The sequence below is a fragment of the Temnothorax americanus genome, unplaced genomic scaffold (genome assembly GCF_048541705.1).
Source record: "Temnothorax americanus isolate GAGA-0224 unplaced genomic scaffold, ASM4854170v1 Scaffold47, whole genome shotgun sequence".
Lineage (NCBI taxonomy): Eukaryota > Metazoa > Arthropoda > Insecta > Hymenoptera > Formicidae > Temnothorax > Temnothorax americanus.
This window is the reverse complement of record NW_027509624.1, coordinates 1,034,510-1,052,095: the sequence shown is the minus strand read 5'-3', so window position 1 is coordinate 1,052,095 and position 17,586 is coordinate 1,034,510. Positions and strand designations below refer to the sequence as shown.

Below are 17,586 nucleotides of genomic sequence, written 5' to 3'. Positions count from 1 at the left end.
ATAGACCACGCACAGTCGATTATTCTCCTTGAGCTCGAAGAATAATCGAGTGTGCGTGGTCTATTTTCTTACGACCTTGCGATTATGACTGAAAATTTGTTACGTGCAATGGTCTAAGTTACTACAGAAGTAACGATCGCGTAAACGTAGTAATATAGATACGAAAGGCCGATGTTCAATAACGTCTTTTGATTTTAAATTCACTCGTTAACAACATGACGTAACCGCTATCGATATAATTCAAAGAGATTGCTTGACGTTAAATTTCAAGTTCTAAAAATCAAATAGCACATTTCTTTTTGCATGCGGGAATCGTAGAAAGAAAATACGAACACGAGAATTGTCTGTCCGATTCGCGTCCATATTTCTACCAAAATAGATTGACTTGAATCTCCGTTCAACTTTTTATCTCTTTCCAGTTCTACGAATTAGAAAAGAATAAGAAGTAAGTTAAATCGTGATAAAAGTTAATCCACATTGGCAGAAACGGACATTAATAATGCCTGGTCGAGCCGCGAGGAGCCGCAAAATTGCCCGGATGAAGGCGCGCGCGTACACTTATACAGGCCTGGCGCGTCACGTGACGAAAACACGCCGTGACGTCACCCGCGCAGCGCGGCGAGCCGAGCGAGCCAGCTGCCAGTTCAACATGGCCGACGTGTGAGCGGCGGTGCTGCAAGACGGCCGTCCGCATTTAGTCGCTCGTTTCTAGCCGTTCGCGCGCGTCCCGCCGTGCCGCAGGACCACCCGTTAATATGATATCGTCGATCGTCTCGCGCCTCGTCATGTGAGTATCCGCATCGCCGACGGCCGCCGCGGCGAGTGCCGCGAGTGGCGTCGATCGACGGAGGTCGGTCGTGCGCGCAAACCCGCGCGGGCCATCGCATCGCCATCGTCCGCCAAAGCTCCGCCCGTATACGCGACAATTCCGTTTCGGTGCGAGGGGTTTATTTTTGCCTTCCCGTTCCCGTGTGTCGTGTGCGCGCAACTTCGCGCGTGTCGCCGAGTGTCCCGGCGACGGCGACGTGCCTCCCAATAGTCCTGATCTTCGTCGCGTACAGTGATTCCGTCCGTCTACTCCGTTTCGGCCGCTCGCTCGATCGGCGGCCTGTCTCTACATAGATATACACGCGTATACGTATATGTAACGTGTATACGTATGCATGTGTATACGCCGTACGCCCGTGTCTCGCTCGCCCCTCTCGTCGCTCGCTCCCGGCTCCATCGACGTTTCGCTGTCATGACAAAGGAAACGATATACGAGGGCTGGAAAAGCCGCCGAATTCGGCTGCCGGCTGACGTGGCGAGGCGAGCGGATCCGTCGTTAAACGGACGTCTCTCTCGAATGCTCTCCTTCTCTCTCCTCCACGGTGGAAGGTTGTGTCATCGTGTTCCTCCAAGTGTCGACCGAAAGCGTTTCCATGTTTGGGTAGGACCGTCGCAGCGGGAGTGGCACCCCCGAGGGATTTAAATCCACGCTCGGAAGGAAGGACGCCGAGAGGAAGGAAACAAGGACGGCGCGCGGGATCCGTCGGCGTCGCGGCGAGATCCGGAGTACAAACCGAGGTAAGAGGAGGGATCAATGTCGCGAACGCGCTCGAATCGATGCGCAGGGCCGGTAAACAGGGCGCGAGGACGGTGCGCGGGGGAGACGAGGGTGATAAAAATCGCGAGAGAATATGCGTTTGGAAACGTTGACGCGCTCGACTTCCCCAATTAACGCGCGCCGTTGAGCAAGCAAGCGCGAGGGTGAAAGCGAAACGCGCCCCGGTCTTGCGACACCGGGAGGCCGCGCCGCGGCGCGAGGACGTAACCTAACCTAACCCGACGTTTCCAGCGTCCGCACTACGCGGACGTTACGACACTCGCATGGGCGCGATTTTATCGGGCGATCTTACATTCGCTCGCGTAAAATCGGAGCAGCGTGCGCGATGACGTGACGCGTGTCTCGTTGAGCAACCTCTTATTCGCAAAGAAATTCGCATATAGAAATCTAAAATAAGAAAAAATAATATTTATAAAAATCCCTTTGGCGTTATCTCTTTACTGTAGCAACATGGTAAACGGTCATTTGTGAAATGTCTATTCAACTTTTATATACTGCATTAACAGTATACATATATAGTTGTTATTGGCAACATCGGTCGGCGAATTCTCGAAAGGAAAATTTGATATGAACTTAATTATTTCACCCTTGCGTTAATCCCCCACGTCGCCTATTCATATTTCTCTTTCTCTTTCTCCGAAATATTTTCCGATATAACAGAGAAGAAGAGACGCTGCGATTTTTCGCGTAAAAAGATATAAAAGAACCTAATAATGTTGAAAATACCGACCAAGGTAGCGTCCGATTAAAATCCGTTGGAGGTTGGAGTCTCTCATAGATAGAACCTTACGCGATGGTCCTCGACACATATTTCCTACATCGGAGCAAAGTCTGATCGTGCCATTTAAAGCGTTTTTACGATACACGAGGACGGTCTTGAGAAAGCGAGCGTTTTCGTCGAGAAGACGGGCCGAGGAAACGCGTCGCGTCGTAAATCTGACAGACGCGCGCGCGATAAGCGAACGACGCGTCCCCGCGCCGTCAGCTGATCCGAACAGCTATGCGTCACAATGGCGAAGGTCGTTGCACTCTTCGAGCTCTCTCGCTAAGAGGCACGTTTTGTTTACGTCGTTGTCCGACGGCGCTCGCGCTCACGCACAGACGCACGCTCGTCAGCGCGGCGACAATGTGCGTGAACGTCCGTCCCGATCTCTCTCTCTCTCTCTCTCTCTCTCTCTCTCTCTCTCTCTCTCTCTCTCTCTCTCTCTTTCTCTTTCTCTCTCTCTCTCTCTCTCTCTCTCTCTCTCTCTCTCTCTCTCTCTCTCTTTCTCTTTCTCTCTCTCTCATTCCCTCTCATTCCCGTCGGCGGCGTGTGACTCACGGCCGCCACGCTGCACTTGACAATAAATTAGAACGAAACGGAGAAACGCCGATTCCACGAGTTCTGGCACAAGGTAAACGTCACGGCGGCGGCGACGGCGGCAACCGACGAGTTAATGAGGATTCGTTCGCGGTATTTGCCCGAGTCTCTTTCGCGGAAAATCGAAGAGAAGTCGTACCTTTTTGTTTGAAGTCGCACTGGTGGGAAAAGTGCAAGTGGAAAATAAATAGAAGTAATGCTGCCAATTTCGATTTAATTTTTTTAGATCTAATGATAACACACGCTGACACAGATTATATTTTATTTTTTAATGATAAAATTCGAAAATATGAAGCGTTGAAGTAAAATCAAATATTTTTGTAAAACTAACGTGAATAAATTTTATCATGCGTTGTGACAGTCGTTATAATATCGGATTTCAAGTTAAAGCACGAAAGTTTATAGTTAAGTAAAACTCGAAATGTAGAGAGTAATGCAAAAAGAATGTGGCAATCGCGAATGAATAATTTATATAATGAATATAAACGTAATATCGCGTTTGAAATAATATAATAAATATAATAATCAAATACACAAATATACATAATATAATTTTTCCATATTTTTGTGCTTGAAACATTCTTATAAAAGAAGGATTCTCGAGTAAAGTACGTAAAGTGTTTCGTAAAAAGTGCACTCGGTTTACTAAATGTAACTTTGCTATTTCGTGGCGCCATATAACCTCTATGTATACATTTTCTTTAGTGCATGTTCCATTACGTACCATGTATATTTCTGCGCATTTCGTGGCAACTTTGTAGAAAATTTAAAAGCGTATCTCTTTCTACGAACACATTCGGGATACCTCAAAAGTACAGATATGTTTTTAAATAACAGTTTTAGGTCACACCAAATCAATTTTAGCTATTTAACTTTTAACGTTAAATATCTGGTTAATCGAACTTCTCTTAGAAAGAAAGTCCATTTATTATCTAAATTTAAAACCACATTAATAAATAATGAATATGAATTTTCTATTTAGTTAAATTCTAAAATCTTGATTTATTAAAAGTTTTTAATCTTTTCAAGCATTACCATCGAACCTTCGCTGAAACAACATTCTTCTCTCTTTCAGGACTCTCTAAATATTTCTTCTTTTTTTCTTTTTCTCCGAACGAGTTGCAAAGCAAACTAGATTTTTTATGAGAATATATGATTAAGGGATTTGGCGATTATCCCGTAATCTTTCAAAATCCAAATGGTTTTGTGTTCCGAAATTAGTTTTTAAAAAGTTCAATGACGGTGAAGGCTACGCTAGAATATTATAGTGGCATTAAAATGATTCAAATAAGGATTAAAGTCTTGCTCTTCTGCGCGTCGAACGACTGGATTTCGATCGGTATGGAAATAACATTTGATATCGAATACACTTATGTCTAGCATGGCAACAATAGCTGATCTTCGCGCAATCGCTTCTATATTCTTGTGCTCTCCTCTCTCCGCGCATATCTCTATGCATTTCCACGAATATTTTCGGAAAGGAAGCCACTGGCAAAAGGAAACGAGCACACCGAGAGAGAAAGAGAGATATGCTTCTTATTGGTATATTAAGAGGAAACTTGGTCGCTCGTTGGATCGATGCACGGTTGGCAACAGAAGGGTGGTACTTCGTCGTTGCTGTACGTTACATGTATGTACGACCCTATATACGGCGTCTCGTCACCATTGCATAAAAACATTTTTATTTTTAATAAAATTGTTCCTCACTTATATCAATATAGTTTTAGTTTGTTATTTTCTGAATAAAAGTGATCTCTCTTTCTCTCTCTTATCTTCTGAAGGTTTTAAACCGAATAATTATTAGAATATTTAGCATCTGCAATAAATAATAAATGCTAAAATAGTGGCAACTCAAATTTTCTTTAAAAAACTGATAGGGCAAAAAACTAAAATGGAACATGTCCGTAATATTTAATCCTTTTATATTTAAATTAATTTATACCAAATATTATACTTTAATCTCTTTAATTTATATTCGCTAATTATTCGAAAATCGGTTTTTTAATTATCAACAAAAAGTTTCTTTCGCATTTATCTCGCCTTTTTTAACGGAAAATCTAGTTTCTAGTTAATTACAATTTAATCATAATTCTATAGAATTTAATCCAAATTTTATTTTAAATGTCAAGCGCTTAGAATATTTAAAATTAAACACTTGTTCAAAAAGTAATGTGTTGGACAATTTTAAGTATTTTAAAATTTAATCCCTCAAATGTTCAAAAATAATCAAGTGTATAGTAAATTAAAAACCGGCAAGTATTAATTTTCCATAAAATTTTTTTTTTGTTTTTCTTACCTTAATAATAAAATAATGGCTTTTTAACATATTTTCTCATGACGTTGCGCGACACTCCTTTTTTTTCTTATCTCTGTAAGATAATGGCTTTTTAATATATTTCCGCACAACGTCACGACACCTTGTATAATACGTGATGTGTGCATTCGCGTATCCCTTTCTCGGACGTACACTTATGGGACTAAAAGACTCCTAACACTGGAGTGAATCAATATTCCGTACACCCTTGCACAGGAGATCGCGTTAACCTTTCTCACCCTCGTATAACCCCGTGACGGCGCGGCGCCCTCGACGTCTACTCGACCATCACGTGGAGGGCGGCGGGTACTTGTTTAGCTCTCCCTTCGGTATCGTACACTTCTCGTCGAGTCGACGAGGGCGGCAACCGAGAGGGCAACATAACGTAAGGGGACATATTTACGTCGGAGTGTGCGAAATTCTTTAACATCAGACCAAGTTGTGTGAACGTGACCCTCGTTCATATAGCTCGCGATTAACGTTGAAATCGATAAATGTCTCGATATACCATGGCACTTTTCTATCGTGGGTGCTTCGTTTATTTTTTTCTCGAAGTGGTTAAAGTTTTATTTTAGAATTACTAATATTCGAGAAATGATAAAAATTATTGTATAACTTGCAATGTACAATGTACAGAAGAGGTGTAAATAAGTTTTATTAAATGCATTTGATTGTATTATTATTGTGACTTATTTTGTATATAAATATAAAACCATAAAGACATTTAAATGAAAATTTTACGTTTCAGGAATATTTCAGTATTTTTCTTGCTCCGAAAACAAATTATTATATATTTATCCTTTATTTATCCTATTACTCCAAGATAATTGTTAAATATTTGATCAATTGTTCAATATTTAAGGACGATACATTTGTCAAAAATTTATAATATGTAAATATTTTTTTATTATATTCCGATTTTGTTAAATGTTTTTCTACGTGCTGCGTTTCCTCAAGTTCATGGAATTAATATAATAATAACAATTATAAAAGTCAACAAATTAATAAATAGCTACACGAGTCAGGCGCGGTACGTGGTGCGCAAGCGAGGCGCAAGTAAAGAAATTAATAGTTACAGAGAAGTAACGAATTACAATGTATATAATGTACATATACATCTATTCCAACTTAATAAACTGCGCGCCGATTATTTGTCGGACTTGAAACAATTATAAAAGTTATAAACGCGCGAAAATGAACGCGTAAGATAGATAGACGGGACTATTATATCGTTAAACTAAACCGCGCGTTATCACATACATAATTTATTGTGCGTAAACTCCGCGTTCGCTCGCCGGGCATTGTTAATCTCATAACCCGCATTCCACATTTATTTCTATTTTGCATATCCAGGAATAACGACCGCATTTATTACCGCGCACGCTGCATCCGTGCGTTGACGTTTGAGGCCGCGTGGAATACGCGAAAATATATGTATATCTACGTACACTTACGCGGCGTGCGCCTATATGATTCGTGTACTGTAAAACAATCATATTGTCGTAGGACTATTTAGGTTTCTTTTTTAAGCGAGCAACCACGCGACGTGTTCTCGTGGCGAAGTGAAATTGTCGTAATAAAAAGGACCTGGATGTTTCAAAAGATTTCACGACGGCGTTGAAAGAAAGAGAAAAAAAGGCGAGACAGGAAGAGTCGCGTCGACGCGGTAGTATATTCGCGGCCGATTATATTCCGGAATTCTCAGTGCATTATCTTGACGTGCATTACGCTCATTAGAATAATTGAGAATGCCGTTTGCTAATTACGAGATGTGGGAGTCCTCGGGTACTTGCGGCGCATAATTTTTTTCCCTCGCTGTCTCCGACTCGAATCCACAAGCTCGGGGCTTCTACCTTGAAAATAAGAAGGAAAGTTCAGCGAAATTTTTCCATTCCGTTAATTATAGCGATCTGTAGCCTCCCAGCGGCGTGGAAACGGGAAAAGTTGGAACTTTCATTACGATGCAGTTCTTCTTTGCTTCCCCATATAGGAAAAAGGACAAATCGAAGAAATATACGTCTAATTAAGTCGTCGCGTGTTAATTACGAACATCGTTTGTAGGGGAAACTCTGTAAATGTAGAATAACTAAAAAAAATTATAAAGCAGAAGGAAAATTAACAAATATTTCTTTGCAAGTTTCTTTGAAGTGTTTTCGCAACAAATAGAAGTTCCAGCGAAAAAAATTGTACATATTTCAATTAACATATTTAGTTTATACATAATATATTCATAAGTTTCCAGATTAAAATAATCAAATTTGTTAATGACGTTTATTCCTACCGACGCTTCACAATCATCAATTTCCACTAATATGGCAATGTCTGGCGATCGGAATACTCGTGCAATATTGATTGTTCCGTTACACAAATTACAAGTTTGAATGGCCAATTTGCTAGGACATGCAGGGTTACTACAATAAATAAGACCGTGAGCGATGTGATTTTGCGTTAACGCCTCGCGGCGCGCAGTCCGTTATTAGCCGTCGTAGATTAATATTAAAAGCCATTTATCCCGTAGCAAATTTTATCGCTTGCACTAACCGCGAAGAAGCAATTATTTGCGGAAGCTTCATCAACGCTAAACATCCGTTCGGTGCATCGAGATTGCATTGTGATTTGCATCCCTATCCTCGTTCCGATTCTGTAAAAAGTACATTGAGTTTTGAAGCGGATGTTAGTATAATAATCTTGCGTTTGGCTGCATTAGCTCTCTTGTTAATAGCTTTCTAGCCGAGAAACTTTCGTATCTCGTAGCTCTCTTTTTAATTTTAATGTGTTAATCTGGAATCTATAATCTCATCTCGTTATTGTTCTCATATTACACTTTTTTATCCACATCTTTCTTCACACATCTTAACACTTTTAATTGTCATATTAAGTAGATAATTGTTATACATATTATTATACATTTTCTCTTAATATTTTATTATTGTATGTTCATTTCTATTTTTTATTTTCTCGTTGCTTTTAAGTAGTAACTGGTAAATAGCGATCGTGACTAAAATTTATGCGGTATCGCGTCGTGCACCTTACGAAAGACGGCGACATCATGCCGAGCTCATTGCACCCATATCATCCTGGTATGATCCGCGGGGCTCGAATCTCCATCGGTTGTCAGTCACGTTATCAAGAAGCGAGTCACGCGAGCGGCTCCCTTCTGAAGTGACGCCATCGTAATGAGGAGGATATTGAACCTTGCACCGCAGATAGTCGTCCGTGACGCAGCAACACTCACTTACGATTATGAAAACGGAATGATTGAAGGTTGGAAGTTTTCTCAGCGAGATTCGAGACCGGTATATAACCTCGATAAATTAGAGATTCGTTCCTGTCCCCTCGTTTCCCTGTTTCCTACGAGCATGCCAGCGACTCGAAACAAAACGAATGAAAAAAAATCCTTCCACTGTCGCGAAAGGGGGGTGGAGCGAATAACCGCGCGCTTACTGTCCTCAAGGTTTTCATCCTCTCCCGATTTCGAGGAAGGAACGAGAAGTTCTCGAAAGCCCCCTTTCCGAACCGCGTTTTCGGCGGATGCGAGACTCCTCGCCCAAGCCTCGCACGCCCCGTTGCTTCCCGTTGTGATTTACGTTCTTCTTCTACCCGCCCTCGTATATAATTACGCCATTTTCTCGCGGGGCGAATCGTATTTCTTTGTCTCTGGAGACGCGCCAGGGAGTAAAAGCGCGCGTCGCAGGGGTGCACCGTTGGAGCATGAGGAAGATGGAGTGGGGACCGTCCAGCAAAAGAGCAGATATGGGCGCGAGGGAGGAGGGAGGGAGGGAGGAGAAGGTAGAAGCACGGCATGCACATAAGCGAGGAGGAGGAGGAGGGTTCGCCAAGAAAGGGTGATGACCCTTTGGGCGTACCCCGAAACCCTACATCCTGATATCGGCGAGATGTTCTCCCTCGTACACACACAAACGCGCGCAGACCGTCCTTTCTCCATATATCACGCTTTCTCTCCTTGCTCGACCTCGTATTTAGTCCTCTCCTTCTTTTTGCCGCTTCGTTCAGCCTAGATCTCCGCCTGCTCCTTCGTCTCACCCGTCCTTTTATCTCTTTCGCGGGTGGTATAGGTAGTTCGAGCGCGTGGGTAGACTGGTAGAGGAGAAAAAAAGGAGGATACGTTCTCTCGCGAGGATTTGAACGGCGTGCCCTGAAACGCTGAACATTCCAGACCTTCGAGATGCCCCTTTCGGGATTTCCTTTCCTTCGCGAGAACGCATCGCGAACGTGACGGATGAAAGCACGCCGAGTAGATATACCGATCTATCCTGTAATATTTATCGATCGAAGACTAACACTACTTGTGCACGAATTGTCCGGTTTAAGGACTAATTCATATATGCAAGCGCTGATTGAATTCAGTGTACGCAACCTGTATTTGCAGGACTGATTATTGTACGCGAGTGTTCATGTGTCGCACGATGAAACATCGAGAGGCTCTGCAGATATTTAATTGGAATATTTGAGGCAGATTACTCCAGACATGTAGCGTGACATTTTAGCTTGACTACAGATTATTTGATTTATTTCGCTTTTAGTGGGCTTTAGTTAATTTTCAATTTTTTATATTATTACAAACACATGCACGTATCTTTGACTAAATTCAATTAAAATTTCATTAAGGAAGATTTCGAATTAAACAGAGAATAATAGTCATTATCTGTTAACAATTCATATTTTAATAATTAAATTATTAATTGCGATGGTAATTGATATTCACGTATGCGTTTCGTCAATTGTAGAGGCAGCTTTGTGCCATCCTGCTTTCTTTGCGTTGCAAACTGTTAAACGTTCACCATGCGCGAACTCCCCTAGCTGGTCCCGTTTGAAGTGTCGGATAAATACGTCCCAACGTGGGAGGTCGGCGATTCTGCGGTATCGATGTTTATACGTTCTTTTATTAGCACGAATTTTCCGACGTTTTACACTGCGTCGTCTGTATATATGTGCATGAAACGGTATCTTGTGCCAAAACGCCGTGAGTGGTGTCAGTGGTGTGATATACAGAATTCCGAAAAAATCACCAAGCGACAACAATAGGAGTAACATAATCGCACATTTATAAAAGTCGAAACTCTGTACTCTGAAAATTATTTGCAAGTACAAATAAGAAGAAGAAAATGTCCCAAAATAATAAGCGTGGTATATCTCTTCCGAGAATTATTATGCAACTGTCTCATCTTTCATTCGCACTCTGTGTATTCATATTCATATAGGTATATACGAATTCTTGAAACTCGCCCCTTCCTTCTCGAATAATATTTCTCTTTTAAACATCGCCTCAATATTTCACTACGCCAACATATCACGATATCTTAGTGTTTTCGCTTCGCGAAAGCGGAGATTTTTTCTTCTTCAATCTGGTATATCTCTCGACGCGTTCTTTTCTTCGACACGCATTCTCTCTCTTTCTCTTCTCGACGTCCGGTCGACGCATTGGGAAAGACGATGCGTCGACGTCGACGTGGCCGGCGGCGCTCTGTGCCGTTTAAATATAAACCCAAGCGCAGAAGTGGCTAGCTTCCAGTTGGAGCGCCGCGACGCTCGTGGGACAGACTCACAAAACAAAAAGCTGGTCCCGGGATAAGTGCAAGGCGTAAAGCTCGGTTTGTTAGCGTCAAAAGCGCGCGGCTTTTCCGGACTCAGGTCGGTACCGTTTGGCACCATCCATGAAGATATCTCGCAACGAATCTTACCGGTGAACACAAACCACGAGACTCGAGAGAATATCGAGTCACAGACCCATGTCCAACGGCCTCTGCAATGTATTAGTTTTATCACGAGACGCACGGGCTTCAAGATTTAAAATAGAACAATGCCGTCCTAGATTATTTTAAGGAATTGCTAAATCAAGCGGCGCAAGCAAGACTTTGCAGGACGTCAACGATAACACCCGAGTAAACCAAGTTGTAAAGATATCGATAAAACTTTTACCCCAGTGCTGCGATTTCGGAATTTAAAATAGAACAATGTTCTATATATATAATATAGATTATCTGAAGAAACTGCTTTATCGAATTTGGAAACGCAAGCAAGGCTTTAGTGACAATGACAATATTCGAATCGACAAGTCTGTGACCGTTTTATCTCGGATTTAAAAATTTATAATAATAAAAATTTGCCTCGTGAAATTTAAGAAAACGCAAGCATTATCGTTTACAATCGAGATATGGCTGTGAGCATCGTTGAACAGAGGAATCTATGATGAATATATTACCGATGGTAACAGTGATGGAATAAAACGCGACGACTGTCTCTCCATCGGATTCTCACGAATGTTCGATCAGCACTGAGGCTGATCAATCATCGTCATTATCCGAGAACTGCAATCGAGAGAAAGACGATGCCGCTGACGAGGGAACCAACGCTGCCGTGGACGCCAGAATGTCGTACCCTTGATCCCGGACACACGTCGCCTCGGCGAACGGTTTAGTACCTGTTCAGACCTGAATGGAAGATTTATTAACTCGCAACGTATCGCGAATAACCGAACGCGTAATTTATACGCAGAAGTGACGAGGTGTTACCAGCACAACGTGTAAAAGAGATTAAAGGGAGCCGACTGAGAAAAACGTTCACCACTTAAATTCAACCCCTCGATCTTTTATCCGCGGCAATTTAGTGATCATCGTATCCTTATTGGCAACATGTCCTCCAGAGTCAGACAACAGATTCGCATAACAATCTTCTTCAACGACGGGACCGTAGTGATTTACATCTGAATCGGCGGTAGTGACGCAAATAAGACTGAAGAGGGATCAACAGTGACGATCGGTGTATCATGATGAGAGTTGAAAATTCCAAGGAGCAAGGACGTCGAGAAAGAGAAAGGGAAAAAGTAACTTATTCGGCACCAAGGAGGAAGGAAAGGAGGAGGAAAGACGAGCGCCTCTCTTTGAACCGCCACTTAGAATACGTTAGTCGAATCACTTAACCGGTCATTGCACTATACAGCTGGGGCTGGCCGCTTCGACGTGACGATAAAGGAACCGATCGGGCGTGCACAAAATCGACCAACCACGAAGCGACTGCTTGGCCGCGAAATAAAAAGCGCGGTAGCGATCTAGCGCGACAATCGGGTCGAGAGAAAGTGAGCTCTATCGCGTGCGAGAGCATACCCGAAGGATACACTTTCTGTGGATCTCTGTGTGAGGACAAAGATCGAAATCGAGAGATTTTAGTTCTTTGCGATCGTAGATGTGCAGGGTATTGCGTTTTGTTGCTATATAAGTTGAATTATAGAAAGTGCGAGCTTGGAGAATCATTTATCACGCTCGTAATAATATGATATTATTTGCTAATAATATATTTCGTTCTCTCTAAGAACTATATATTATGTGCAATTATAGAGATATATGTATGCATTTCGATCATTAAATTGTTAGTGTTGGTATTCTCTTAGTATTTACTTGAATGCTACGGAAAGTTATGGTAGATTTTTGTGCGCGACAGATAAATCCCACATGTAGTTCTTTTACGGATGTAGACACGCTATTATAACTTATAACTATCTGTACGTTTTATCTTTGTAGGAATGTTATATTGAATATGAAAAATAAGATATATGCGCGAAACGAGACTGAATTAATGGGAATCGGTTGGAATAAAGCAGCGAAAATATTTCAGACGACTATAGGATTAATCACGATGTCCTTAAGATAAATCGTAGATCCAGGAGAATCGATGAGAGAACGACGCTGATAAGAGAGAGAAAAAAGAAAGTTAGGTCGAGACCTCTTTCAGAAGCATTCGGATGCTGTTAGATTTAGCGAGCTATTTCGTTGGATCAGATCTGTACTTTCTAATCCAGCGAGTACTCTTTACCCGCACTGCCTTTTGCTAATAAGCGATCAGCTGGTGAACGGTTTCAAACGGTCGCAATTGAGGCCAACGCTGTGCACATCGTTTCTGCAACGACTTCGAAGTAGCATCTCTACGTCGCTTCTGTCTCGATTCTTCTGCCTAACGAAGTACGTCGCTGCCAAGGCACACTCAGATCATTGTTCCGTTCTCTTTCTCTCGTGATTTCCGAATAGAAATAACGCACGCGTCGAATCGCCTCGACATTTCTCGGTACTTTTTTTTTCTTCCCGATACGATTTTGCCGGACGAACCGACATGACGTGCTTCTTGCCGCCCAAGCGAGCCACACCTGTGCTCGTTCCGGCGACGGTGCATTATTCGCGCAATTTCCACGCGCCGATTTTCAAGCGAGTAACGGTCGTTAACACGGTATCCGTCGTTTTTCTACCCCCGCCTCTGAAAATTACGTCCAAGCCGTGAGAGCGATGTAAAGAAGCGGAACAGTTCCTTATTTCAAATCTATATTTTATATTACTCGGAGAATTTCACTGTGAAAATTATTTCGTGACGAATAATAATATCTGTGATCCGTCATCTTATTCTCATCTTTGAAAATCATAACAAAACCATAAAATCATAGATCAAAAGTTCTTAATTTCTGATATAACTATCATATTTATTAAACCTCCATGTGCATACGTAGGTCTACGTCCGAGCCAAAATAATGTATACTCGTAAAACTGATAAGCCTGCCTATTTGGCTCCCTTCTCTAAGAAAAAAGTAAGTGGGAGAAGAAACTTAAGTCTCTTCCGGGTCCAGAACCGGAAAAATCAATGTATCGCCGAAAGCCAAGCAAGATCTCGCACGAACGTCTCTCCCACGTACGCACTAAACGTGACCCTTTTTTGCAAGTAACAATTTTGCTAATTATTTATGATAAGTATTGTTTTTGGTTAGAACAATGTTTCCTTAAAAGATTTTGACGAATAGTTGCTTCTCTCTATTTAGTTATTGCCAAAAAATGGAATTTCTGGCGAATTTTTTTCTTATATACATATTCTACATATTATATAAATTTTTAATAAATTATTGTAAAACGTTCATATATTTAAATTTATACAGGTGTTTAAAAAAGGTTGGGCGGGCTATATACGTAGTCATGTTCTTCTCATTAAGACAGACAAAAATGTTCCTAAAATATGTTTTTAAAACGCTTCGTTGGAAGGTTAATATCGAGTTAAGATTCAAAGAATAAGTTTTCAATATTTACCTTATACATATTAATATTTATTTATTTAAAAGAATTTGAAAAATTTTTTTTAAAAAAGAAACAAAACTCAAAGATGGTCAAAATTTTTGCCTCGTGAAGCAATGCATCTCTGATATCTTCGAATCAAGGACTGCTTTATAGCTTTCAAATGTCCAGAGTTAGGCCCGCATGTTCGTCCGACTTAAATCTACTCAATTTTTATCTGTAGGGCCATTGTTGAAAACTATTGTTGCCTCGGTTCCTACCAACGAACAATATATATATATATATATATATATATATATATATATATATACATATATGTTTATTAACTTTAGCAAAACAGCCAGAAAGTGGACTTGGTTTACAATAAACCTATTTCACAATATTCTTTGATCATTGCTTCTTATTGCACTATCTCCTAACCTCACAGCCTATTGACATTCTATATCTATCTTCTTTTTCTTTCGCATTCCTTCCCCCAACAACTTTCAACAATACCTCCGCTTTGGTGGTGTCCAATTTATCGTTCCAAAGTTTTTCCAACCTTTCCTTACTATCTTTTCCTAATACAGTAAACTATTCCTTTGTCTCAATACAATCCTCTACGTAGTGTTTCATGCTATCCTTACCTTCGTTACCAACGAACAATATAACTTTTACAACAAACAGAAGATGGATATGTCATCTATGTATAGCTCGCCCAACCTTTTTGAAACATCCTGAAATATTTATACTTGTTTTAAAGAAAGCGTCAAACTAGTGAAATAAACGAGGAAAAAAACAGAGTTCCTAAATCAAATACTATTACAATTTTTAAGGATTTTAACAAATTACGACATTTTAACCTGATACTTGATATCAATATTGAAGAAGCAATACAAGTTCTTAGAACGTATCCGAATAATATATCTCGAAGAAAGATTATTACGGTGAAGCTAATCGACCAGGAAAAATATGAGACTATGTAAGATTGTACAAGATGCATATTTTTTACACAACAGCTTTAAAAATCGCGAATTGTAATCTATATGATTAATATTGTATGTATAATCCATTAAATATATTCTTGTTCTTTTTACATACGCAGTTTGGAAACAAATAAACTTCATCACTGAATATCGCGATATTAATTCTCTGACGGATAACATAATTGAATTATCAAAATCAGAGGCTAATTAAGCGATTGAATTAAAGCTAGTATATTTAAAAATATATCAAATTATCTCTAACTCATTATTTAAAATTTACGAATAAAGTGTTTAAAATGATTAGTGATACATATAAATAATTATTGCGCCAACATAATTACATTTATAGCTGCGAATATTTTCTCATGTAACAGGTGATTGTGTCATACGCCAAAATTGTTGCAATCTGTGTTTTAGTTAACACAAATAAATATATATCACGCATTAATGTCATATGTGTAAAAAATAGATATCTTGAAAATCATAAGATATGCAAAATATAATGTAGAAAATATTTCACAGTGTAATTTTTTTCTAAAGAGGCATTATATCAATTTCTTGTCAAGTGTCTATTTAGTTTAAATTTTAATTTTTTGCCTTTGATATAACGACAAAGATAAATAATAAGAAAATGACGTTCAGAAACAATTCCTAACTAACAAAACGAAGTTTGATTACAAAGAATGGAAAATGTAACTATTCTTTATGGTAGAGTTTATATATTTGTACTTTGGTAATAAAAAATTAAAAATTGTTTTTAACATCAGAGGAAAATCCGCTGCTACGCCGGTACATAAATATTCTAATCAAAGAAGGACCTTCAGTTAGAAACGAGGAAATTGATATTTATTCCTTTTGTTTTCGTTATCGGGCTTGATCGTGTGACGCTTCAAGGTTGACGAGCTGGCGGTATAATGGAATGGCATTTATCCCGTGACTCGTTGCAATTCCGAGTAGTCAACGCTCAGCCACTTTGGCACAAACCCCAGAAATCCTCACTTTGACGTCCATGGACACAATCTCTTTTTTTTTTTTTAGAATTGGTGCCATATATTATAAATATGCAAGAAAGTGGATACTGTGTTAACTGTGTAGCAGAAAGTGTGGATATGATAATTTTATTGATTTTTTAATTGATATATAATATATCTGGCAAATGGATTGAAATATCACATGCAAAATTGATTACGAAAGTTGATTTTGCTTTTTGCACATAATCACACATATATCGTTTAATGTTCAATAAAAAGATAGTTAAGAGTATCGTATTAGATAATTTTTGATAGATCTCATAAGTTAAATGGGCGTCCTCGGCGTAAATCATTGTTGCATTCATTGTTAGATTGGGTTAATGCTCTACGTCCTCGTCCCGAAATAACCGCGCACGCCCTCGTTGCTATACATTTTGTTCGCTTGTCTATCAATGTTCCAGAATGAACTGTAATTATAAATAGTAAGAAACACACATATGCATTTATGTAAAGCGGTTAATAAGCGTGACTAATAAAGTGATTAATATAGAGCGAGACAAAAATTACAGTACACATAACAGCACAAGCTAATAAATATTTTTACATAAAAATATTTATTAGTTAATATTTGTTAGTCATTAAGTAATGTATTCTAGTCGCATCGCTGATCATGGCATGCCTTATTTTACATCTTGTGGTAACGGAAGTCCCATGCAATTTCAGCGTATTAATCATCTCCTCAGCACATCAAACAGCTTCTGTCGCGAAAGGCGCAATGCACTGAATTTATTTTACGCACAATGGCAACACACAGATGTTGTCTAGCGCTATACAATAGTGAAATAAATTTTATTCGACAGTATAACCATTCTCGCCACACATTAAACCTTATACTGCCACCTCATTTACAGTTTATCGGTAACCTTGCACGTGTTCCTTGCAAGGTACTTCCGCTTAATATATCTGTGTCACGTGTTTTTTCTCGTTAATAAAAAATAAAAAATATAATAATAAAAATAAATTCTCATTTAGTTCAGTGGATATAACGTGAAAATAACGTAAAACAATCAACACTTTGTTTGACTTTATTTAATGGTCTTAAATATTACAGCCGTTTAGTCTTAAAACAGACATACATTTCCACATAGAATATATCTTTGTTCCTAATGTTTTAAGGTAGTTCTCCGGTCCTTGTACTAGAGAATTAATGTATATTCACAATTTCAAGAAAATCTATAGAAAATCGATTTTCTCTAGTATACAAGGACCGGAGAACTACCTTTAATGATTTTACTGTATATTTAT

At 39.7% G+C, this 17,586-nt stretch overlaps 1 protein-coding gene across 3 annotated transcripts in view; it reads left to right on the top strand.

The window, feature by feature from the left end:
* The first annotated feature begins 494 nt into the window (after window positions 1–494).
* LOC143903483 (uncharacterized) overlaps window positions 495–17,586 on the top strand; it is a 35,248-nt gene continuing 18,156 nt past the window's right edge. Inside the window, exon 1 of one of the 3 annotated variants that reach the window (XM_077417103.1) lies at window positions 495–787. In XM_077417103.1, coding sequence (XP_077273229.1) covers window positions 756–787 — 32 coding nt within the window. In that variant the 5' untranslated portion in view covers window positions 495–755. Of the gene's footprint in view, window positions 788–819; window positions 1,567–10,816; window positions 12,203–17,586 lie in introns of those variants that run through there. The other 2 variants (XM_077417100.1, XM_077417101.1) reach the window with 2 other exon arrangements.